Genomic DNA, 26,082 nt, shown 5'->3' on the forward strand with positions numbered 1-26,082 from the left:
GCATATTCAAAAGCAGAGACATTACTTTGCCAACAAAGGTCCATCCAGTCAAGGCTATGGTTTTTCCAATGGTCATGTATGGATGTGAAAGTTGGACTGTGAAGAAGGCTGAGCACCGAAGAATTGATGGTTTCGAACTGCGGTGTTGGAAAAGACTCTTGAGAGTCCCTTGGACTGCAAGGAAATCCAACTAGTCCATTCTAAAGGAGATCAGTCCTGGGTGTTCTTTGGAAGGACTGATGCTAAAGCTGAAACTCCAGTACTTTGGCCACCTCATGCAAAGAGTTGACTCATTGGAAAAGACTCTGATGCTGGGAGGGATTGGGGGCAGGAGGAGAAGGAGACGACAGAGGATGAGACGGCTGGACGGCATCACCAACTCGATGGACGTGAGTTTGGGTGAACTCCGGGAGTTGATGATGGACAGGGAGGCCTGGCGTGCTGCAATTCATGGGGTCGCAAAGAGTCGGACACGACTGAGCAACTGAACTGAACTGAATGAGCTCACATCTATGGTAAATAATATTTACCAGTTTACTTATTGAAAATATATACTGAGTACCATTTAGCAAACACAATGTTCTATTAATTTATAAAGACTCATAAATTAAGTATGAGTCTTTCTTAAGTTTTATTTAAATTTATTTTAAATAGTCCATTTTATATACAGGGATATAAAACCAAGTCACCTAAAAAGGAATTAGAAAAACTCACTAAAGAGCTATAGCAATTAAGGCTGTGTGGTACTGTCATGATCACAAACATGTATATAAATCAGTGGATAGAACTGAGTCCAGAAATAACCCTTGTATTTATGGTCAGATAATTCTTCTCAAGGGGGCTAACTAAGACAATTGAATGGAGAAAGAATAATCTTTTCAACAAATGGTGCAGTAACCACTAGATATACACAAGCAAAAGAACAAATCTGGATCCCTACTTCACATCATATACAAAAAGTAACTAAAAATGATCAAAGATTTAAATATAAGAACCAAAACTTTAAAACTCTTAGAAGGAAACAGGTCTCAATCTTCCTGAAAACTAAAACCACAATAACCACTTCACATTCATTAAGATGGCTATAATAATTTAAGAAAAAACATAGAATATAAGAAGAAAATGCCAAGAAATTGGAACTCTGATACATTTCTGGTAGGTATGCATTACAGTACAACTATTTGGAAAGCAGTTTGGAAGTATGTCAAAAACTGAAACAGTTACCCTATGAGCCAGGAATTCTATAACACAATGTAGAATTTTCAGAGAACTGAAACATATCACATAAAATCTTGAACACAAAAGTTCATAGCTGCATTATTCACAACAGGCAAAAAGGGAAGGGAAGTAATTCAAATGTCTACCAACTCATACTGAGTGAAGTAAGTCAGACAGAGAAGGAGAACTATCTTATGATATCCCTTATACGTGGAATCTAAAAAGAAATGATACAAATGAACTTACTTACAAAACAGAAAGAGATTCACAGACTCAGAAAATAAACTTAAGGTTGCCAGGAGGAAGGGAGTTTCAGAAGGTCATGTACAGCTTGCTATACTCAAAATGGGTAACCAACAAGAACCTACTGTATAGCACATGGAAGTCTACTCAATGTTATGTGCCAGCCTGGATAGGATGGGGGTATGCGGGTGAATGGATACACATATATGTATGGCTGAGTCCCTTTGTTATTCAACTGAAACTACCACAACATTGTTAATCAACTATGCTGCTGCTGCTGCTTAGTCACGTAGACGGCAGCCCAACAGGCTCCTCTGTCCCTGGGATTCTCCAGGCAAGAACACTGGAGTGGGTTGCCATTTTCTTCTCCAATGCATGAAAGTAAAAAGTGAAAGTGAAGTCACTTAGTCATGTCCGACTCTTAGCGACCCCATGGACTGTAGCCTACCAGGCTCCTCCGTCCATGGGATTTTCCAGGCAAGAGTACTGGAGTAGGTTGCCATTGCCTTCTCCATAATCAACTATAACCCAATACAAATAAAAAGTTTTGACGTTTGGGAAAAAAAGATATTTTTCGCCCCTATCAAAAAAGTGACTAATTAATTTCCTAATAAAATATCCATACAATGAAGTACTATTCAGCCATAAAAAGAAATAATACATGGTGCAACATGGATGAACCTTAAAAATATTACAGCAAGTAAAAGAAGCCAGTCTGAAAGGCTACAAATTATATGGTTCATTTACATTAAAATTACAAAATAAGCTTATCTAGAGAGACCAGAAAGCAGATTTAGTGACTGCCAAGAGCTGGCAGAGGGGGAATGGGTGTGACTGATAACTGGTATGGGCTTTCTCTTTTGGATGGTGAAAATATACTGGAATTAGGTAGTGGTGACTGCTATACAACTTTATGAATATAGTAAAAAGGCAATGAACCAAACACTTGAAACAGATGAATTTTTATGGAATGTGAACTATATCTAAGTAGTTTCAAAAAAATTACTGAATTTCACTTTTCAGTCAAGATGGAATAACAAGAATCAGATTTACTATTACATCTGAAACAACCAAAAAACAGCAGAATATACATTCTTTTTAAGTACACATAAAATATTTACCAATACAGAAAACATTTACTTAGGGGCCATAAAATAAATCTCAATATATTTAAAAGACTTCAAGTTCCACATAAACATGTTCTGTATCCAAAACAGAATTAAATTAGAAATCACTAACACAAAGAAATATTTGAAAACTATAAAATAACAGATGGTCAAAAAAGAAAGCACAGAATTACAAAATATTTTTAACTTTTTTTTCCTTTTATTAAAGCAAAACATATCTCAATTTATGGATTGCAGGTAACACAGTGCTTAAAAGCAAATTTATAGCACAAAAACACCTATATTAGAAAGATAAAGGTACTATAACAATGACTTTTGCTTCCAATCTAAAAGCTATAACAAGGAGACCAATGAAATCAAAAGTCAAAAGACAGTTGGAAATAATGAATATAAGAGCAGAAATCAATGAAAAAGAAAACAGGAAAACACAGAAAACTGATAAAACCAGAAACTGGTGCTTTGAAAAAACAAATAAAATTATGCACCTCTACTCAGATTAATCAAGAAAAAGAAGGGGTGGAGGAACTTATTATCAATATCAAAAATGAAAGCAGTAACACATAACATCATTATGAATACTTGAGCATGTAATATAATACCATGAACAACTTTATACAATAAATTCAATGACAGAGAGAGCTAACAAAAGCCTTGAAACATATATACCAAACAAAATTTACTCAAGACGTTGTCCATTTTTCTTAAACTGTAGTCAGAATTTTCACCAAAGAAAACTCCAGGCCCAGACTGCTCTACTGGTGAAATCTGCTGAATATTTATTTTAAATAATGAAAATTTTGTACCAACTCTTTCAGAAAATTAAAGAGGATAGTATACTTCCAAACTCACTGGCACAAGATGATGGACCGATATCCTTAATGTACACACAAAAATTCTAAAACAATTTTAGCAAACAGAATAAAACAGTGTAAGAAAATAGATAACACATCACGACTCAAGGAGATTTATCTCTGAAATGCAAGAACAGTTTGACACTCAAATCAATACAACCCATGGTATTAACAAACAGAAACAGAAAATCATATGATCACTGCAATAAATGCAGAACAGACATTTGAAAAATATCCAAGTAACAATTCATAATAGGAGCTCTCAGCAAAATTGAAAGGAACTTTCTTCAATCTGACAATGAATATTTATTAAAAAACAATCATACTAAATAATGAAAGCCTGGATGCTTTCCCTCTACGATTAGAATAAGATAAGGAAGTTGGCTCTCACCACTTCTGTTCAACACTGTCTAGAATTTGAGAGAGTACAATAAGATAAGAAAAAAAATAAAAGGAAATTAGACAGAAAAGAAGTAAAATATATTCTCAGATGACATGACTGTTTATGTAGAATAATAAAGCTGGCTTAAAGCTCAACATTTGGAAAACAAAGATCATGGCATCAGACCCATCACTATATGACAAATAGATGGAGAAACAGTGGAAAGAGTGGCAGACTTTATTTTTGGGGGCTCCAAAATCACTGCAGATGGTGACTGCAGCCATGAAATTAAAAGATGCTTACTCCTTGGGAGAAAAGTTATGACCAACCTAGACGGCATATTAAAAAGTAGAAACGTTACTTTGCCAACAAAGGTCCATCTAGTCAAGGCTATGGTTTTTCCAGTAGTCATGTATGGATGTGAGAGTTGGACTATAAAGAAAGCTGAGCGCCAAGGATTTGATGCTTTTCAACTGTGGTGTTGGGGAAGACTCTTGAGAGTCCCTTGGACTGCAAGGAGATCCAACCAGTCCGTCCTAAAGGAAATCAGTCCTGAATATTCACTGGCAGGACTGATGTTGAAGCTGAAACTCCAGTACTTTGGCCACCTGATGCAAAAAACTGACTCATTTGAAAAGACCCTGATGCTAGGAAAGATTGAAGGTGGGAGGAGAAGGGGATGACAGAGGATGAGATGGTTGGATGACATCACTGACTCAATGGACATGAGCGCCAGGAATCGGTGATGGACAGGGAGGCCTGGCCTGCTGTCCATGGGGTCACAAAGAGTCGGACATGACTGAGCGACTGAACTGAGAGATTCATAAAAAAGGGGAATGGACTAACAAGTAAGTTTAGGAAGTTTTATGGACACAGATGAACACCATACTCCCTTGGTATCCATGAGGATGAGTTCCAGGAGAACCTAACAAATACAAATCTGTGATGCTCAAGTCCCTTACACAAAATGGAACAATACAGTCAACCCTCAGTATCCATAGATGAGAAACTTGTGGACATGGAGGGATGACCATATGTAAAAACAGACAACATGAGGGATTAAAACCACATTTTAGAGACTTGCCTGGCAATCCAGTGATTAAGATTTTGCCTTCCAATGCAGGAGGCATTGGATTGATCCCTGGTTGGGAAGCTAAGATTCTACATGCCTCACAGCCAAAACATAAAACAGAAGCAATATTGTAACAAATTCAATAAAGATTTTTTAAATGGTCTACATCAAAATAAAAAAAAAACAACACATTTTGATATCACATTTTGGATATCTACTTGTTGTTCAGTCACTAAGTCGTGTCCGACTCTTTGCAACCCCATGAACTGCAGCACACCAGGCTTCCCTGTCCTTCACTATCTCCCAGAGTTTGCTCGAACTCATATTCATTGAGTTGGTGATGCCATCCAGCCATCTCAGCCTCTGTTACTACCTTCTCCCCTTGCCTTCAATCTTTCCCCGCATTAGTCTTTTCCAACCAGTTGGCTCTTTGCATCAGGTGGCCAAAGTATTGGAACTTCAGCTTCAGCATCAGTCCTTTCAATGAACATTCTGGGTTGATGTCCATTACAATTGACTGGTTTCAGATCTCCGTGCTGTCCAAGGAATTCTCAAGTCTTGTCTAGCACCACAATTTGAAAGCACTCAGCATTCAGTTCTTCAGCATTCAACTTTCTTTAGGGTCCTACTCTCACATCCGTGTATGACTACTGAAAAAACAAAGCTTTGATTCCACAGTCCTTTGCCAGCAAGGTGATGTCTCTGCTTTTTAATATAGTGTCTAGGTTTGTCATAGCTTTTCTTCCAAGGAGCAATTGTTTTTTAATTTCACAGCTGCAGTCACCATCCATAATGACTTCAGAGCCCAAGAAAATAAAGTCTCACTACTTCCTTTTTTCCCCATCTATTTGCCATGAAGTGATAGGACTACTGAGCTTGCTGCTAAGTCACTTCAGTCATGTGCAATTCTGTGCAACCCCATACACGGCAGCCCCCCAGGCTCCCCCGTCCCTGGGATTCTCCAGGCAAGAACACTGGAGTGGGTTGCCAGTTCCTTCTCCAGTGCATGAAAGTGAAAAGTGAAAGTGAAGTCGCTCAGTCATGTCCGACTCTTCAAGACCCCATGGACTGCAGCCCACCAGGCTCCTCCGTCCATGGGATTTTCCAGGCAAGAGTACTGCAGTGGGGTGCCATTGCCTTCTCCAACTACTGAGCTTAAAGCCCACTTTTTCACTCTTCTTTCACCACCATCAACAGGCTCTTTATTCCTCTTTGCTTTCTGCCATTAGAGTGGCATCATCTTGATATCTGAGGTTGTTGATATTTCTCCCGGCAATTTTGATTCCAGCTTGTGAGTCTGCCAACCCGACATTCTGCATGATGTACTCTGCGTATACGTTGAATAAGCAGGGTGACAATATACAGCCTTGAGGTACTCCTTTCCCAATCTGGAACCGGTTCCTTGTTCATGTCCGGTCCTAATTATTACTTTTTGTCCTGAATATAGGTTTCTCAGGAGGCAGATAAAGTGGTCTGATAGTCTCATCTCTTTAAGAATTTTCCAGTTTGTTGTGATCCACAGAGTCAAAGGCTTTAGTGCAGTCAATGAAGCAAATGTAGACGTGTTTTGGAATTCCCCTGCTTTTTCTATGAGATTCAGTGGACTTTGGCAATTTGATCTCTGGTTCCTCTGCATTTTCTAAAACTAGGTTTTACATGTGGAAGTTCTCGGTTTATATACTATTGAAGCCTAATTGAAGGATTTGAGTACTACCTTGCTAGTATGTGATATGAGTGCAACTATACAGTAGTTTGAGCATTCTTTGGCATTGCCTTTCTTTGGGATTGGAATGAAAACTGACCTTTTCCAGTTCTGTGGCCATTGTTGAGTTTTCCAAGTTTGCTGGCATATTGAATGCAGCACTTTAACTGCATCATCTTTTAGGATTTTAAATAGCTCAGCTAGAAATCCATCACTTCCTCTAGCTTTGTTCGTAGTAATGCTTCCTAAGATGCACTTGACTTCACACTCCAGGATGTCTGCCTCTAGTATCTACCAGAATGTCTAAAATTTTTAAAACAATGAGTATATCAGGTTTGAAGGAAGAAAGCTACAACAGTATAATAGTAGCAAACTTCAACATACCACATAAACAATGGATAAATCATACTGACAGAAAGTCAACAAGGAAACATTAGACTTGAAATATTTAGATCAAATGAATCTAATACATATAGAGAGAATAGTTGATCCAACAGCAGCAGAACATTCTTCTTAAGTGCACATAGAACACTCTCCAAGATAAATCATATTAGATCACAGAACACATACTAGCAAACTTTAAAGAATAAATCATACCAAGTATCTTTTCTGACCACAATGCTATGAAAATAGAAATCAAAAGGAAGAAAACTGAAAATTTGACCAACATGTGGAAGTTAAATAACACACTCCTGGACAACCGGATCATCAAAGAAAAAAAAAATCAAAAATATCTTGAATCAAGTGAAAATAGAAATAAAACATATGGGATGCAGCAAAAGTAATTCTAAGCAGGAAGTTCACAGCAATCCATGCCTACATTAGGAAAAGAAAAAAAAAGAAACCACCTAAATTTACACACTGAAGAATTAGAAAAGAAAAACAAAGTCCAAAGCTGGCAGAAGGAAGGAGACGACAAATATCAGAGCAAAGAGGAGTGCTGTTGCCAGCGACCCTATCCGGTCTGTGAGCCACTGTTGACCCATGCCTCCACAGGAGACCCTCCAACACTAGCAGAGGATGCTATAATATCCTTCATGGTATCCGTGGCAACTGTACTTGTAACTGGAGGATTTATTTGAGCTTTGTCACAAAGAGCCAGCACCCTCATCTCACAGTAGAGTTCAGGCCAGAGATCTAGGGCTTCTTATACCCATGGCCTCAAGAGAACTGGATTTTACCATCACAGTGCCTATGAACATCAAAGCAACCTCAGCCTGGCGAGCCTCCCTTTTCAGCAACAAGCTTCCTTGGAACAAGCCAATACCTTTCCAAGAAAATCAACCTTCAGGAACTCAACTTTCCATCCTTTCCTGCAAAGTCCACCACTTCCCATGGAAACTGAGTCATCTGGTGACTCTCCCTTCTTCCAATATCTCCTTCACCATCAACACTTTCCACAGTCTGGGCCATCCTGATTTCCAACGGTACAATAATAGTCTTCGGATTGGCCTTTCAACACCACCTTCACCAGCCTAAATCAATCATAAAGGTTTTCCCCGAATCCTAAGTAGGATTTCTTAACTTTTTTATCTTTTACTCAAAGGAAATCACAAATAGGCTAAACAGAATTTTGAGGATATAGCCTAAATGCCTAATGAGTTTCCAAGCTAAAATGTGCACACACTAGTTGGACATGAAAGAAAGTGAAAGTGAAAGTCACTCAGTCATGTCCAACTCTCTGTAACTCCATGGACTACAAGTCCATGGAATTCTCCAGGACAGAATACTGGAGTCGGTAGCTATTCCTTTCTCTAGGGGATCTTCCCAACCCAGCAATCAAACCCAGGTCTCCTGTATCACAGGCAGATTCTTTACCAGCTGAGCCACCAGGGAAGTCCAGGAATACTGGAGTGGGTAGTCTATTCCTTCTCCAAGGGATTTTCCTGACCCAGGAATCAAACGGGGGTGTTCTCCATTGCAGGTGGATTCTTTACCAACTGAGCTACAGGGAAGTCCTAGTTGAACATTACAATGTAAAAATTATTTTCTTTGTCTCAGAAAAAAATAGTATTTTTCCAAACAGCTACATATTTATGTATTTTTGTATTCAATGTGGGAATTATTAAAGATAGTGATTCTTACCTACAAATTTCTCGTGTTTCAGTGGCTTCGGTTGTAATGTCTTCTTTCATCTATATTTTTATAATCTTGTTAAGTCTGCACAAAGTTTGTCAATTTTGCTAATCTTTTCAAAAAACCAACTATTAGTTTCACTAATCTTTTATTTTCCTATTCTCTATTTTATTCATTTCTTCTCTGATCTTTTCTTTTTAACCACAAATTATCTAAAGTTTTTATTTTAGCCTAAAATATGCCATGCTAAGTCGCTTCAGTCATGTCTGACTCTATTGACCATAGCCCACCAGGTTCCTCCGTCCATGGTAGTCTCCAGGCAAGAATACTGGAGCGGGTTGCCATGCCCTCTTCCAGGGGATCTTCCTGACCCAGGGATTGAACCTCTCTGAGGTTTCCTGCATAGGTAGGCCTGCTCTCACCTACAAATTACCCTGGGATTCCCAGGTTGTGCAAGCGGTAAAGAGACAATGCAGGAAACCTCAAAGAAACGGGTTCAAAAAAAAGATCAGAGCAGAAATGAATAAAATAGAGAATAGGAAAATAATAGAAAAAGATCAGTGAAACTAAGAATTGGTTTTTTGAAAAGATTAACAAAATTGACAAACTTTGTGTTAGACTTAACAAGATTATAAAAATATAGATGAAAGAAAAGACCTTACAACTGAAACCACTGAAACATGTAAGATACTAATATGAAAAATTATATAGCGACAAATTACATCAGATCAGATCAGTCGCTCAGTCGTGTCCGACCTTTGCGACCCCATGAATCGCAGCACGCCAGGCCTCCCTGTCCATCACCAACTCTCGGAGTTCACCCAGACTCACATTCATCGAGTCAGTGATGCCGTCCAGCCATCTCATCCTCTGTCGTCTCCTTCTCCTCCTGCCCCCAATCCCTCCCAGCATCAGAGTCTTTTCCAATGAGTTAACTCTTCGCATGAGGTGGCCAAAGTACTGGAGTTTCAGCTTTAGCATCATTCCTTCCAAAGAAATCCCAGGGCTGATCTCCTTCAGAATGGACTGGTTGGATCTCCTTGCAGTCCATAATCACCAATAAATTCAGAGGAACATATATCTGACCAAGACTGAATCATGAGAAAAGAAAATCTGAAGAGACAAATAATGAGTAAAGAGATTAAATTAAAAACTTCCCCAAAACAACAGAAAAGCCTTTGGCCAGATAGCTTCACAGGCTTTAAATGTTCTCCACACATTTAAAGAACAATTAATACCAATCCTCAAACTCTTCCAAAAAAACTGAAAAGGAGAGAACACTCCCAAACTCATTTTCTGAGCTAAGCCTCAGAAAGGTAACCCTCACATCAAGGCCAGATAAGGATACTACAAGAAAACCACAAGCCAACATTTCTGATGCATACAGAGGCAAAAATTCTCAACAAAATACTAGCAAATCAAATTCAAAAGCACATTAAAAGTACCATACACCATAATCATGTGGGGCTTATCACCTGGATGCAAGGATGATTCAATATAAAGAAATCAATAATTGCAATATACCTCATTAATGGAATGAAAGGTAAAAATCATATGATTGTCTCAAAAGATGCAGAAAAAGCATCTAATTCAACATCTTTCAAGATAAAAATTCTTAGCAAACTAGGTATAGAAAGAATATACCTCAACATAATAAAGGCCATACATGACAAGTCCACAGGTAACATCATACTCAATGGTGACGTTGAAGAAAGCGTTTCCACTACAACTAAGAGCAAGACAAGTTCAGTTCAGTTTCATCACTTTTATTCAACACAGTACAGCAAGTTCCAGTCAGAGTAATAATTGGACAGGAAAAGGAAATAGAAGGCATCTAAACTGGAAATGAAAAAGTAAAACTCTCTCCGATTGAAGATGACCTCATCTTATATAAAGAAAATTCTGAAGACTCCACCAAAAATTTGTCAGTGCTAACAAGTGAATTGAGTAGCTTTAAGATATAACATAAACAAAGAACAGTTGCATTTCTATACAATAAAACAATGAACTATCTGAAAAAGAAACAACGAAAATGCCCCATTAGCATCAAAAACATCAAAATATATTCAGGAATAAATTTAACCAGGGAGCTGAAACATCTATCTGGTATTTATATGACACAAAGATGAGAAATACTGAAGGCACAAATAAATGGAAAGATAGGTGTCCTCATGTATGAGAATAGTTAATATTATACTATACTACCAAATCAGAGAAGGCAATGGCACCCCACTCCAGTACTGAAAAATCCCATGGACAGAGGAGCCTGGTAGGCTGCAGTCCACGGGGTCGCAAAGAGTCGGACACGACTGAGCGACTTCACTTTCACTTTTCACTTTCATGCATTGGAGAAGGAAATGGCAACCCACTCCAGTGCTCTTGGCCTGGAGAATCCCAGGGACAGGGGAGCCTGGTAGGCTGCCATCTATGGGGTTGCACAGAGTCAGACACAACTGAAGCGACTTAGCAGTAGCAGCAGCAGCATACTACCAAACAGCCATGTTCATGGCAATCCCCATCAAAACGCCAAAGACATTTTTTCACAGAAATAGAATGCTAAGAAATCCAAAATGTGTATGGAATCACCAAAGACTCCAAATAGCCAAAGCAACCTTAAAAAATTAAAATAAGGCTGAAGGCATCAAACGTCTTGATCTCAGACTATATTACAAAATTATTTAATCAAAACAGTATGGTATTGTCTTAAGAATAGACACATAGACCAATGAAACAGAACAAAGCCCAGAAAATAGCCCATGCATATACGGTAAATTAATTTACAACAAAGGAGCAAAGACTACCCAATGGGGAAAGAATAGTCTTTCACTATATGAATAGTCTATTCACCAAATGGTGCTGGGAAAACTGGATGTTCACATGCCAAAGAAAATTACTATGAAATGGATTAAGGACTTAAACATAAGATCTGAAGGCAATAAAATTCCTAGAGGGGAAAAATGTGAAAAGCTCCTGACCTTGATCTTGGCAAAGGTATTTTTGGACATGACAAAAACAAAAGCAAAAATCAACAACTGATAATTACATGAAACTTAAAAGCTCTGTATAGCAACAGAAGCAACCAACAACATTAAGAAGCAACTTACAGAAGAAGAAATAAATATATGCAAACCTTCTATTTGATAAGGGATTAACATTCAAAGTATATAAGGAGCTCATGTAACTCAGCAGCAAAAAAAACCCCACAAGTAATCCAACTAAAAAATGGGAAAAGGCCCTGAATAAACATTTTTCCTAAGAAAATATACAAACGGCCAAAAAGGACACAAAAAGGTGCTCAACATCACAAATCATCAGAAAAATGCAAATCAAAACCACAATAAGGGAGGTCCCTCGTGGTCCCATGGTTAGGACTTGGTGCTTTCAATGCTGTGGCATCAGTTTAACCAGCAAGATGTGCAAAACAGACCAAAAATAAATAAATAAATAAAGCACAATGAAATATTTTCTCACATTGTTTAGAACGGCTATAACCAAAAATACAAGCGATAAGAAGTACTGATAAAGGCATGGAGAAAAGGGCGCCTTGTGCACCATTTGTGGTAAGGAGAACTGACACGGTCAACACAGGAAACAGCATGAAGGATCCTGGAAACCTTTCAGCTGGAACTGTCATATAATCCAGCAACCCCACTCTTGGGCACACATCTGAAGGGAATCAAAGTACTATCTTACAGCAAACATTATCCTCAATGGTCAAAAATTGAGAGCGTTTCCCCTAACATCAGCAACAAGACAAGGGTGCCCACTCTCACCACTACTATTCAACACAGTTTTGGAAGTTTTCACCACAGCAATCAGAGAAGAAAAAGAAATAAAAGGAATCCAGATTGGAAAAAAAGTAAAACTCTGTGTGCAGATGACATGATCCTCTACATAGAAAACCCTAAAGACTTCACCAGAAAATTACTAGAGCTAATCAATGAATATAGTAAAGTTGTAGGATATAAAATCAACACACAGAAATCCCTTGCATTCCTATACACTAAGAATACAATGAGAAAACAGAAACACAAATTAAGCAAACAATTCCATTCACCACTGCAAGAAAAGAATAAAATACTTAGGAATAAATCTACCTAAAGAAACAAAAGACTTATATATAGAAAACTATAAAACACTGGTGAAAGAGATCAAAGAGGACACAAATAGATAGAGAAATATACCGTGTTCATGGATCAGAAGAATCAATATAATGAAAATGAGTATACTACCCACGCAATCTATAGATTCAATGCAATCCCTGTCAAGCTACCAACGGTATTTTTCACAGAACTGGAACAAATAATTTCACAATTTGTATAGAAATACAAAAAACCGCGAACAGCCAAAGTAATCTTGAGAAAGAAGAATGGACCTGGAGGAATCAACCTGCCTGACTTCAGACTGTACTACAAAGCTACAGTCATTAAGACAGTTTGGTATTGGCACAAAGACAGAAATATAGATCAATGGAACAAAATAGAAAGCCCACAGATAAATCCACGCACCTATGGACACCTTATCTTTGACAAAGGAGGCAAGAATATACAATGGAGAAAAGACAATCTCTTTAACAAGTGGTGCTGAGAAAAGTGGTCAACCACTTGTAAAAGAATGAAATTAGAACATTTTCTAACACCATACACAAAAATAAACTCAAAATGGATTAAAGATCTAAACATAAGACCAGAAACTATAAAACTCCTAGAGGAAAACACAGGCAAAACACTCTCTGACATAAATCACAGGAGGATCCTCTATGACCCACCTCCCAGAATAACGGAAATAAAAGCAAAAATAAAAAGGGGACCTAATTAAAATTAAAAGCTTTTGTACAACAAAGGATACTATAAGCAAGGTGAAAAGACAGCCTTCAGAATGGGAGAAAATAATAACAAATGAAACAACTGACAAAGAATTAATCTCAGAAATATACAAGCAGCTCCTGTAGCTCAAGTCCAGAAAAATAAACAACCCAATCAAAATACGGGCCAAAGAATTAAACATACATTTCTCCAAAGAAGACATACAGATGGCTAACAAACACATGAAAAGATGTTCAACATCACTCATTATCAGGGAAATGCAAATCAAAATCACAATGAGGTAGCATCTTACACCAATCAGAATGGCTGCTATCAAAAAGTCTACAAACAATAAATGCTGGAGAGGGTGTGGAGAAAAGGGAACCAACCCTCTTACACTGTTGGTGGGAGTGCAAACTAGTACAGCCACTAAGGAGAACAGTGTGGAGATTCCTTAAAAAACTGGAAATAGAACTGCCATATGACCCAGCAATCCCACTGCTGGGCATACATAACGAGGAAACCAGAATTGAAAGAGACACGTGTACCCTGATATTCATCGCAGCACTATTTACAATAGCCAGGACATGGAAGCAACCTAGATGTCCATCGGCAGACGAATGGATAAAAAGGCTGTGGTACATATACACAATGGAATATTACTCAGCTATTAAAGAGAATGCATTTGAATCAGTTCTAATGAGGTGGATGAAACTGAAGCCTATTATACAGAGTGAAGTAAATCAGAAAGAAAAACACCAATACAGATGTTGGTCAATGGATTAATGCATAAAGAAAATATGATAAACACACACAGACACACACAATGGAGTATTAGCCGTAAAAACGAAGGAAATCCTGACATGTGCAACACAAAAATGAACACTGAAGGCAAGATAAAGAATGACAAATACTTTGTAAGATCACTTATATGTGGACTCTAAAAATGTTCTAATAGAAACAGAGAAGACTGGTAGCAGAGGTTGGAAGATGGAGGAAATGAGATGTTCAGAAAAATAAAAACTTCCAGTTATAAGATGAGTAAGTTCTGGAATCTAATCTACAGCATGGTGGTTAAAGTTAACATTACTGTGCTATATACTTGAAAGATGCTGAGACAGTAAATATTAAATGTTCTCACAATCATCACAACAACAAAATGGCAATTATGTGGCATGATAAATGTGATGACTAAGCTTATTGCGATAATCATTTTGAAATACATATCAAATTATTCTATTTTACACATTAAATTTATATAATGATATATGTAAAGTATATCACAATAAAGGTGGGAAAAAAATATAGTAAAAGGATATCCATGAAACTAAAACAAGTGATCATATGCTTCAGTGAGCAGAAAGAAATGGAGAAGACAGAAACAGAAGTGGGAGCCATATATACTTTATTTTTATACCATGAGAAGTTCAGTCACTCAGTTGTGGCTGACTCTTTGAGAGCCCATGGACTGCAGCATGCCAGGCTTCCCTGTCCATCACAAACTCCCAGAGCTTGCTCAAACTCATGTCCATCAAGTCAGTGATGCCATCCAACTATCTCATCCTCTGTCATCTCCTTCTCTTCCCGCCTTCAATCTTTCCCAGCATCAGGGTCTCTTCCAATGAGTCAGTTCTTCACATCAGGTGGCCAAGTATTGGTGCTTCAGCTTCAGCATCAGTCCTTCCAATGAATATTCAGGATTGATTTCCTTTAAGATTGACTGGTTGGATCTCCTTGCAGTCCAAGGGACTCTCAAGAGTCTTCTCCAACACCACAGTTCAAAAGCATCATTTCTTCAGCACTAAGCTTTCTTTATAAGTCTGACTCTCACATCCATGACTACTGGAAAAAACAAATCTTTGACTAGATGGACCTTTGTTGGCAATGTTATGTCTCTGCTTTTTAATTTACTATGCTGTCTAGGCCAGTCATAACTTTTCTTCCAAGGAGCAAGTGTCTTTTAATTTCATGGCTGCAGTCACCATCTGCAGTGATTTTGGAGCCCAAGAAAATTAAGTCTGTCACTGTTTCCATTGTTTGGCCATCTATTTGGCATGAGTGTTGGGACCAGATGCCATGACCTTAGTTTTCTGAATGTTGAGTTTCAAGCCAACTTTTTCACTCTCCTCTTTTACTTTCATCAAGAGCTTCTTTAGTTCGTCCTCACTTTCTGCCATAAGGGTGCTCTAATCTGTGTATCTGAGGTTACTGGTATTTCCCCCAGCAATCTTGATTCCAGCTTGTGCTTCATCCAGCCTGGCATTTCTCATGATGTACTCTGCATATAAGTTAAATAAGCAGGGTGATAATAAACAACCTGGATGTACTGTACCATGAGAAGGCGTTACCTATTTAAAAATTAATGCAAAATAAAAATAGCACAAAACTCTTTGTGCAAGCAGACAAAAAACAATGGTATCTTTAATCTTGTAAAAAAAGTTTACTTTCTATTTGTCCTTAGAAAAATATTTGAGTATACCCAGTTAAATCTCACAGTGAATTCAAAACTGGAAAGATACAGAATCCACAGCTTGTAAAAACTTGAGAAAATCTTAAAGGCAGTCATACAGTATCGGAGAATCCATTTGAAATCAACACCAGGAAACTCTTCTTTGAGGAAGGAGAAAGATTTGAACTCAGATTCTTAAAGAAGGAAATAAAATTCACCATGTACACATAATTTGTCTCTTCAATAAACACTTCATAAGTACCAAATATGTGCCAAGCACTCATCTTGACACTAGACGAAGAAAATAAATTTATGAAGATGTATCTTGGGTCTACAGTGCTGCAGCAGAGGGAGGCAGGTGGGTAGACTATGAAAAAAATGCGTAATTATAATGTCACTACAATGGGGTAAAAATACAGAAGAAAGAGCAAGATATTGACGAGAAGTGGAGAGCTATTAGTGTGGTCAAGGAAAGCATCTCTGTTAGGTAACACTTAGAACTAAACGAAATGAGGAGATAAGCTTAAAGATATGTGAGGAGGAGAGTTCTAGGTAAAAAACATAAAATACCTAAGGCAGAGGAATACTTGGTATATTTAAAGAAACAGCAAAAAGATTAGTGTGACTAAAGCAAATATGTATAAGCCAGAAACCCACTGGAGAGTTTTGAGCACTTAAGTGTGTTCATCTATAAAACAGATGATACATTATATAAATTTCTTCCTACTCTCTCCTTATTTTTTTTTCTACTCTCTCCTTATTGTGCAGAGTTTTAAGGAAAACAAAGAAACGTACATATGTATAACATTGTTAACTGAATTTTGACTTTTAGAATACATAAATTTCAGAAGACAACAATGGCTACAGAATACAAAGTAAATGTAATCAACATGGACAATATAGAATCATATATAGCTGAAAGAGATGTGAATAACAGAGACAGGAAGGTAGAAGAAGGGTGAAAGCCTTAAATAACTATTTTACAGAATGGGGATTCAAGAAACATTGGCTACAAATGACAGAAAAAAAAAGATGTTTAAGTATGTAATTTACAATTAAAGTGACAACTAGGGAGACTGAGAACAGTAACAAAATTTGGGGGAACCCTATGTCTTATAAATTAGTTAATTTCTCTTCTATAATAGCAAGAAATTAATGGACAATGCTCAACGTTGGCAATTCAAGAAAGCTAAGAGTGTCAAAGAGATGAAAGGAATTACCAAAAGATCTGAAATAAAAATGGATTTAAAAAGTTGCTTAAGAGGGTAAGAAAGTAATAAGGGCGTGCAGGATATGTCTATTACTTTTTGTTATATTCCATTTTGACCCATTGTTGTTCAGTTGCTAAACTGTGTCCTGGTCTTTGCAGCTTCATGAACTGTAGCATGCCAGGCTTTCCTGTCCTTTGCTATCTCCCTGAGTTTGCTCAAACTCATGTTCATTGAGTCAATGACAACATTCAATCATCTCATCCTTTGTTGCCCCTTCTCCTCTGCCCTCAATCATTCCCACTATCAGGATCTTTTCCAAATGAGTCAGTTCTTTGCATAAGATGGCCAAAGAACTGGAGCTTCAGCTTTAGCATCAGTCCTTCCAATGAGTATTTAGGAATGATTTTCTTTAGGATTGACTGGCTTGATCTCCTTGTAGTCCAAAGGACTCTCAAGAGTCTTCTCCAGCCCCAGTTTGAAATCATCATTTCTTTGGTGCTCAGCCTTCTTTATGGTCCAACTCTCACATCCATACATAACTACTGGAAAAAACCACAGATTTGACTAGATGGACCTTTGTAGCAAAGTGACATCTCTGCTTGATATTACACTGTCTAGGTCTGTCACAGCTCTTCTTCCAAGGAGCAAGTGTCTTTTAATTTTGTGGCTGCAGTCACCGTCCACAGTGATTTTGGAGACCAAGAAAATGAAATCTGACACAATTTCCACTTTTTCTCCCATCAGTTTGCCATAAGCATGTATCATTTTGATTCATTCCCCTCAAGAATGGTTTTAAGTTTTAAAATAAATAATACATTTCTAAACTGTATTTATACATTATTCCACAATCAAAGACAGGAAAAAAAAAATTACAGCTTAGTAGTCACAGTGCACAGGCTTAGCTGCTCTATGGCATGTAGGATCCTCCCAGATCAGGGATGGAACCCACGTCACCTGCATCAGCAGGAGTATTCTTTACCACTTTACCACCGTGCCACCAGGGAAGCCCAACACAAAGGATACAGAAACAAGGTAAATGACATCACAAGGAAATAAACCAGTATTCAGAATGAGGGACAATGTTTAGGAAAATTGACTCAGTTTCTAAAATAAGTCAATGGCAGGGACAAAAAAGGGAAAGACTATTCTATATTAACAGGGATTTAAGAGGTACAGCCATCAAAGCATGGATGTCACCTGGATCCTCTTTTGAACAAACTACAAAAAATATATATTTTTAAACAATGGGAAAATTTTTATTTTGGACTGTGTATTAGATTATATCAAAAATATACTGTCAGTTATTAAATTATATAATGCCATTTTGATTACATAGGAGAAATGTCCATTACTCTAGCACATGAGAATGAATGACCCATCAACAACCAGCAACGAAATGGAGATCCTGTTATAATTCTATAGCACCAATGGAACCAGAGTAGCCACAATTTTCATGGATTCAAATCTACAGAACATTAGCTAATAAATTTCAGGTGTCTGAAGCTGCTTAAAAAAAAAAAAAAGTAAAATGCCCATTATTGTTATGTTACATATAAAAGTGAAATGCTATATCTGAGATGTGCTGTAAAACAATTCAGCAAGGAAAAAACATGAACTGGAAAATGTGCCAAAATCTTATCTGCTAAATCCAAGTGCTGAGCATATAAGAAGCAGGACTCAAGTTTTCATAACAAAAATTTTTAAAGACTTTATTTTTATCTTATTAATTTCAGGGTGCTATTAGACATGCAACTGGGAATGTTTAGTACAGAATTTTATATATAAATTGAGCTCTGGGAAGAAGTAGAAAATTAGAAGTTATGTGTTCTAGCCATGGGACTGAACAGAATCACTTAGAAAAATGGGAGGGTGGGAGAAGCCAAGATACAGTGTTGGTATATCTAACATTTGAAGGAGGAGAAGTAGAGAAGTCAGGGAAGAAGATGGAGAAGATGCAGGAAGTCATTGAGAGAGAAAGAAAACCAAGACAGTGTGGTGTTACCAGAAACCAAGAGAAAAGTATTTCAAAAAAGAAAATGTATTCAATGAATGTCTAAAAGCTTCTGGAAAGTTTGGAACTTTCCTAGAAGTCCAGTGGTTGGTGGTCTGCCTTGCAATGAGGGAGACGTGGGTTCAATCCCTGGTGGGGAACTAAGATCCCATATGCCACAGAGCAGCGAGGCTCACGTGCTACAACTAAGATCCAATACAGCCAGATAAATAAATACTTAAAAAGTTTCTGAGAAGTGACTAATAGATTTGGAGACATGAAGATCACTAGTGACTCCTCACAAAAGCAGCACCAACAGTGAAAGAGATGAAAGCCTTTTGATCATTATTCTTCAAAAAAAATCGTCCATATATTTTCCTAAATTAAAAATATGTTTTAATGTAAAACAATTCTCCCATTTTAATTACAGTTAGTCCAATCTCTTCTGGAAGCACTGGGGCATTTCCTCAAAAATCTGAATACTTTGTATTACAGCTCTCCACAGTTGAGAATTAACTATTACTTACACAGCCATCATGCACATTCAAGGTTGCTTCAAGTTTTAATCTTTGGATAAATTCTCTTCTTCCTGTTTAAAAAGAAAGAACTAAATAAATCAAACAATTTAATGCTTAGAAAAGTGTAACACTGTTAAGAGCCTAGCAACTGACCTGAGGTAGATTCAAGCTCTAAAAAAAAAAAAAAAAAAAGCTCTAACTTTAACTCCTCCATTTACAGGCTGAGTGACACTGGGCGAACTAACCCCTCCTCAGCCCTAGTTTCCTCATTAGAGTTCCTGCCTACCTCATGTGGTTACCGTTAAGAATTAAGTGACTCAAGGAGAGAAAGGGCTTAGCACATTATCTGGAACCACAATAAACATTAAAATGTTCCCTTCATTCATTCATTCACCAAATATACTACCTGCTTACTGCATTTCAGGTGCTGTTATAGGAGCTAGGGATACAACAGTAAAACAAAAAAGATCCCTGACTCTAGTTAGCTTAACAAAGGACAGTATACAATATGTGACAATACACAAAACGGTATAAGGAAAAATAAAGCAGCTAGAAAAGGACTTAAAGAAGACTGGAGGTGGGTAATAGAATTTTCAAAACTTTACAGTGGGTGGCAAACAGTGTTTTATAAGATGCCACCTATTTTTAAACACATCTCAATTTCAGAAATGCTAAAATACTTAAAACTTCATTTCACAATGATGAAATGTGACAGGAAAAAAATAAAATCAGCCTCACTGTCCATCAGTAGCAGAACAGTTATAATACTTCAAAAGTAGAATAAATTACTCCTTTGAAAAACAGAAATATGTTTCTTTAGGAACGAATCATTCTTTACCAAAAATGGACCAAAAAAGCCTCATGTTTATTCAGAAGCTGTAATGAAAAGAAGCTGAATATATGACAGACTGGTAATTAGCTAAGAAATCAGGCTGATGAGATTTCAAAATTAAATCTGACTGTGCTCTCTGTATACTGTCACAAGGGACAGATTCCTCTACTACAGTTTTCTTGAGTTCAGTGTGAAGAGCAAGATCTTGAAGGCACACTGTTTTCTTTGTCCTTGCCTATAACTGGTTAAGATGGCTATATAATGAATGAACATGTGGTTAAAAATTCTGTGTGTGGGGACGGTGGGAAAAGGGGGGTATGGTTCTTATTAGAATAAAACAACCTGCAGAAATTCAGCAAAGTATTTTCACAAATTATGTTATAGTTTATACATAATCAACTTTCCACATCTGATTTTCAGTTTTGTTTTGTTTTTTTCTTTTTTTCATTGACTTTATCATTTATTTAGTTGCCCTATTGTCTATTTCGGCCAGTTTTAAAACATTTCCTTTACACTGGATATCTGATATGATTCATTCTACTTTTTACCAAGTTTAATTTTCTATCAGATCCATTACGTACTATAATAGTGAAGTGAAAGTCGCTCAGTCGTGTTCGACTCTTTATGACCCAATGGACTATACAGACCATGGAATTCTCCAGGCCAGAATACTGGAAAGGGTAGCCATTACCTTCTCCAGGGGAATCTTCCCAGGTCTTAATATGAACCCAGGTCTATAATACAGTCTACATAAATAGACAAATGTACTGATTTGTCTCTTCAAATTGGTAGCAAATTAAAATTGTAACTTTTACTGGATTTGTAACTGTCTCCACTGGCTCGCTGCTTCTCGGTTATTACTGTTTTCCCTTATCCAAATCTGTCCCACAAAATGTCTTTAAAAAAATGCTAACTGTGGTAAACAGATAAAATTTTTAGAAATCCTTCCTTTGGCTGTCAACATGTGTGGTAATTTTAATGAGCTGCAAATTAAGAGTTCAGAAATAAAGTATTCAAATTAACATGACAGTAACTAAAATTCATTAAAATGCTAAGAAAAAAGTATTAAAAACTTTTTTCCAAATTTCTAAGCATCTGGGTTTGAAAACATGGCTCTAGCCATTTCCAACTAGAGGAAATGGTAGTGCAACATGAGAGAACAGAAGACAAAGTGAGTAATCTGAGCAAAAAGTCTTATATATGAACCTGTACACAAAAACATGCCCTAAGACACGCACTGAGACAAGACAGCTCCTGAATGATATTTCTGTATGTGACTTAGGAGCTCAGAATGACTACTGTCCACACATTCCATAAAAAGGGCTTCAAGAACAGCCTAGTATAAACCTCTTCAACCCTTCTGATAATTAAATGCACTACACCATGAAACAGAAGCTGAAAGCTAGGGTAAAAGAAGAACTGTAAGTTAAAAAACTGAGTCCTCTCAAATTAAAACAAAAATAAATTATTACCTATTATCAAGAACTTTGGCCTAGCTGTAAGCTAACAAGTTACCTGCCACCATCTTAGGGATGCTAGCAGAAGACACAAGACTCCAGTCAGAGGCAAAGAACCATTCTACTCCAGCAGAATGAGCTTCAGGATCAATGGTTCCTCTTGTCCAATTCCCACAGGGCAATGTAGAGAGGGGCCTGGGGGGATACTGCATATGCAATGGATTTGAATCACAGCTGGAGTACCCTGAACTGAGGGAACCCAAATCTCGTATCAAGCAAATCTACCTGACCTTTGTCCCAAAAGACATTATCTTTATTATTTTAGACAAAAAACAAATCTGCCTTCTGCTTCACAGAGAGATACTGAATGCTCTATCTCCCAAGGCTATTCCCTAAAAAAAAAAATCCTTGTAAAGACAGTCCAGAGCAAAGAAGCCAGTGCCTCTGCTCAAAAGATGTACAGAAATACAAAGGAGACATGGAGAACTGTCTCCCAGCTATTACACATTTATTATGGATGAATGTACCTACCATTGTGGCTTTCTATTCAAGTGTTTCTGTAGCCCAAGCTGTCTCATTTAATTCCGTCTCTTTTACATTCTATTCTATGTGATAGATTGTAAGCTCCATTTAAAAAAAAGGAACACTCTTTTGTTGACCAAAGTATCCTAAATGCCTAGAACAGTGCCTAAGACAAAGTAGAAACTGAACATAGGTTTTCTGAATCAGTGAATAAAATAATAGGATCATAATACTTATTCTGCTCTTTAACGTGTTTCCTCTCAAAAAGGTGAACATCTTTCATTGCAACACAAGCATACTGCTCATATTTAATGGTTTTGTAACTTACTAAACTGTTTGATAACTTACTTATTCATGTACCTATCCCTGTTATTAGACCATGAGTTACTTGGGACAAGAAATTTTAGGCTTAAATATCTAACTTGGATCATTATACACGTATATGGGGCAAAACTTAACAACTCAGGGCCTTAGTACTATATTTGTAAAAATTTTATATTTGATGGGAATAATACCATCAACTTCATATGCTTATTGTCATAAGAAAATTAATCAGCATATGCAAAACTCATAGATATGTCTGATCTACTATAGACACTTAAGAATAGTTCTCTCTCGAAGGGAACCCTCCTACACTATTGATAGGAACATAAATTAGTCTAGCCATTATGGAGAAAAGAATGGAGGTTCCTTAAAAAACTAAAAATAGAGCTACCATATGGCCCTGCAATCCAATTCCTGGGCATAGAGCCTGAGAAAAACATGATCTGAAATGATACATGCACCCCAATGTTCCCTGCACCAATGTTTACAATAGCCAAGACATGGAAGCAGCCTAAATGTCCATCAACAGATGAATGGATAAAGAAGATTTGATACAATGGAATATTACTCTCCTAGTAATTCTGCTTCTTTGATTGAACTCATTTATGATTAACATTTTCAGCAAACTAGCAACAGAAGGAAACTTCCTCAATCTGACAATAAGCACCAGTAAAAGAACGAAAACTTATATTTAGTGGTGAAAGACTGAATGCTTCCCATTTAAGATCAGGACAATACAAGGAAGTTTCACTCTCACCACTACTATTAAACACGTTCCTGGAAGTTTTAGAGATAGAGATAATGTAAGAAAGAAAAAAAAAGATACATAGTTTGGAAAGTAAGAAATAAGAGAGTCCCTACTGAAAGATGATATAATTTTCCATGTAAAAAAATCTCCTGGCATATACCTCAAAACCTCAAAAGATATATATGCAGAGTACATTATGCGTAATGCCAGACTGGATGAAGCACAAGCTGTAATCAAGACTGCTGGGAGTAATATCAATAACCTCAGACATGCAGATGACACTACCATTGTGGTAGAAAGCAAAGAACTAAAGAATCTCTTGACAAAAGTACAAGAGCAGAGTGAAAAAGCTGGCTTAAAACTCAACATTCAAAAAACTAAGGTCAGGCATCCGGTCCCATCACTTCATGGCAAATAGATGGGCAAACAATGGAAACTGTGATAGACTTTATTTTCTTGGGCTCCAGAATCACTGCAGATGGTGACTGCAGCCATGAAATTAAAAGACACTTGCTCCTTGGAAGAAAAGCTATAACCAACCTAGACAAAACAGAGACATTACTTTGCCAACAAAGGTCCGTCTAGTCAAAGCTATGGTTTTCCCAGTAGTCAGGTATGGATCTGAGTTGGACTATAAAGAAAGCTGAGCACCGAAGAATTGATGCTTTTGAACTGTGGTGTCGGAGAAGACTCTCGAGAGTCACTTGGACTGCAAGGAGATCAAACAGTAAGGAGTCAATCCTAAAGGAAATCAACCCTGAATATTCATTGGAAGGACTCATGCTGAAGCTGAAGCTCCAATACTTTGGCCACCTGATGCAAAGAGCTAAGTCACTGTAAAAGACCCTGATGCTGGGAAAGATTGAAGGCAGGAGGAGAAGGGGATGACAGAGAATGAGATGGTTGGATAGCATCACTGACTCAATGGACACGAGTTTGAACAAGCTCTGGGTATTGGTGACAGACAGAGAAGCCTGGCGTGTTGCAGTCCAAGGGGTCGCAAAGAGTCAGACAGGACTGAGTAACTGAACGAAAACTGAGCAAGATTACAGGATATAAGACCAACACAGACCAAAAAAGAAAAACACACTGTTTTATACTAATAATGAATGGGCAGAAGTTGAACTTTAACACAATATACTTTAAAATGATATTAATTAAAAGAAAATTAAACATTTAAAATAAGTATAACAAATTATACTGAGGATCTGTATCCTGATAACTACTGGTTGGTCAAAAAGTTCAAATAAACTTGTAGGCCAATCCAATACAAAATGCTGATGAAGGAAACCAAAGAACTAAATAAATGTAGCAATGTACTGTGTCTATGGATCAGAAGACTCAACACAGCAAAGATGTCAGTTCTTTCCAAACTGATATGTAAGTCCAATGCAATTCCTATCAAAATTCCAACAAGGTATTTTGTAGATAAAGACAACCTTACTATAAAATTCATATAAAAAGGCAAAAGACCTAGAAGATCTAAAACAGTTTTGAAAAAGAAGAGTTGAAGGGGGAAACATCATTCAACCTGATGTAAAAACTTACTATATAGCTACAATAAGCAAACAGTATGATATTTACAGAGAGAGAGATACACATACCAATGAAAGAGAATAGATAACACAGATTAGACACACACAAATATGCCCAAAAGGTACAAAAGCAATTCAACAGAGACAGTTTTTTAAATAGTGCTAGAGCAAGTGGACATTCATAAGCACAAAAATGAACTTCAAGTTAAATCACATACCTCATACAAAAATTCACACATCATTGACAAGAAACATATTAATGTATCTTTTGTTACCTGAAAGTATTGACCTGAAATGTTCACTATTCACTTATATAACAAACTGCCAGCCACAGGAGTTAGTTTCTGCAAAAATCCCCCAGTCAATAATGTGACAACACAAAATCGACCCTAAAATTAAATGTAAAAATGTCAGATTATAAAACTTCAGAGAAAAGACACAGGAGGTGATCTTTAGGACCTGGGGCTAAGTTAAGAGTTTTTAAAAATGATATCAAAAGCAAAGGCCATAAAAGAAAAACACTGATAAATTGAACCTGTGCAGGAAAGCTGGGCAGCCATGGAAGCAAGGCAATATTGCTGAGTCAAGCGTAAGGGGTGGAACCAGCACCACAGCCTCTCCCCCAACAGGCCAGCATCGGCAGCTGAACAATAGAAAGGCTGGCCCACCAAAAGCCTGACCACTGAACTACAGAGTAGGACCCCACCCACCGTGCCGCTTTAAGTGCCTGACACGCCAATCTACAGAGTAGGACTCCAGCCAGGGGGGCCCCTCTATGTGCCTGATGCCCTGAACAACAGAGAAGGACCCCAGGCAAGACACCCTTTTAGTGCCTGAACTTATGGAGCTACGAAGAAAGAATGGCCAAAGAGGCCTTCTGATCGCCAGCTACAAGAGGCTCCAAAAGAGACTCTGACAGGGCCATAACTCCTGTGGCTGGGGCAGTCCACTTTGCACTGCCAGGGTCCCCGCAAACCAAGCAGCTGCACCACCTTCATGCTCAACTCTCACTGGGGCAGA

The 26,082-nt window shown here is 37.5% G+C and overlaps 1 protein-coding gene and 1 pseudogene across 8 annotated transcripts in view; one reads left to right on the forward strand and one right to left on the reverse strand.

Moving 5' to 3' along the window:
* DCAF6 (DDB1 and CUL4 associated factor 6) overlaps positions 1–26,082 on the reverse strand; it is a 183,571-nt gene that overhangs the window by 134,775 nt on the left and 22,714 nt on the right. For 7 of the 8 annotated variants that reach the window (XM_027526425.1, XM_027526419.1, XM_027526387.1 and 4 more), the window contains exon 2: positions 19,654–19,715. The exons of the other annotated variant lie outside the window; for it this stretch is intronic. Coding sequence is in view for 6 of the 7 variants with exons in the window: in XM_027526419.1 (XP_027382220.1) it covers positions 19,654–19,715 (62 nt within the window). In the remaining variant the exon portion in view is untranslated. The remainder of the gene's footprint in view (positions 1–19,653; positions 19,716–26,082) is intronic. 8 annotated transcript variants of the gene reach the window in all.
* LOC113890380 lies at positions 7,408–8,302 on the forward strand (annotated as a pseudogene).

The sequence above is a fragment of the Bos indicus x Bos taurus genome, chromosome 3 (genome assembly GCF_003369695.1).
Source record: "Bos indicus x Bos taurus breed Angus x Brahman F1 hybrid chromosome 3, Bos_hybrid_MaternalHap_v2.0, whole genome shotgun sequence".
In the NCBI taxonomy this organism is placed as follows: Eukaryota; Metazoa; Chordata; class Mammalia; order Artiodactyla; family Bovidae; genus Bos; species Bos indicus x Bos taurus.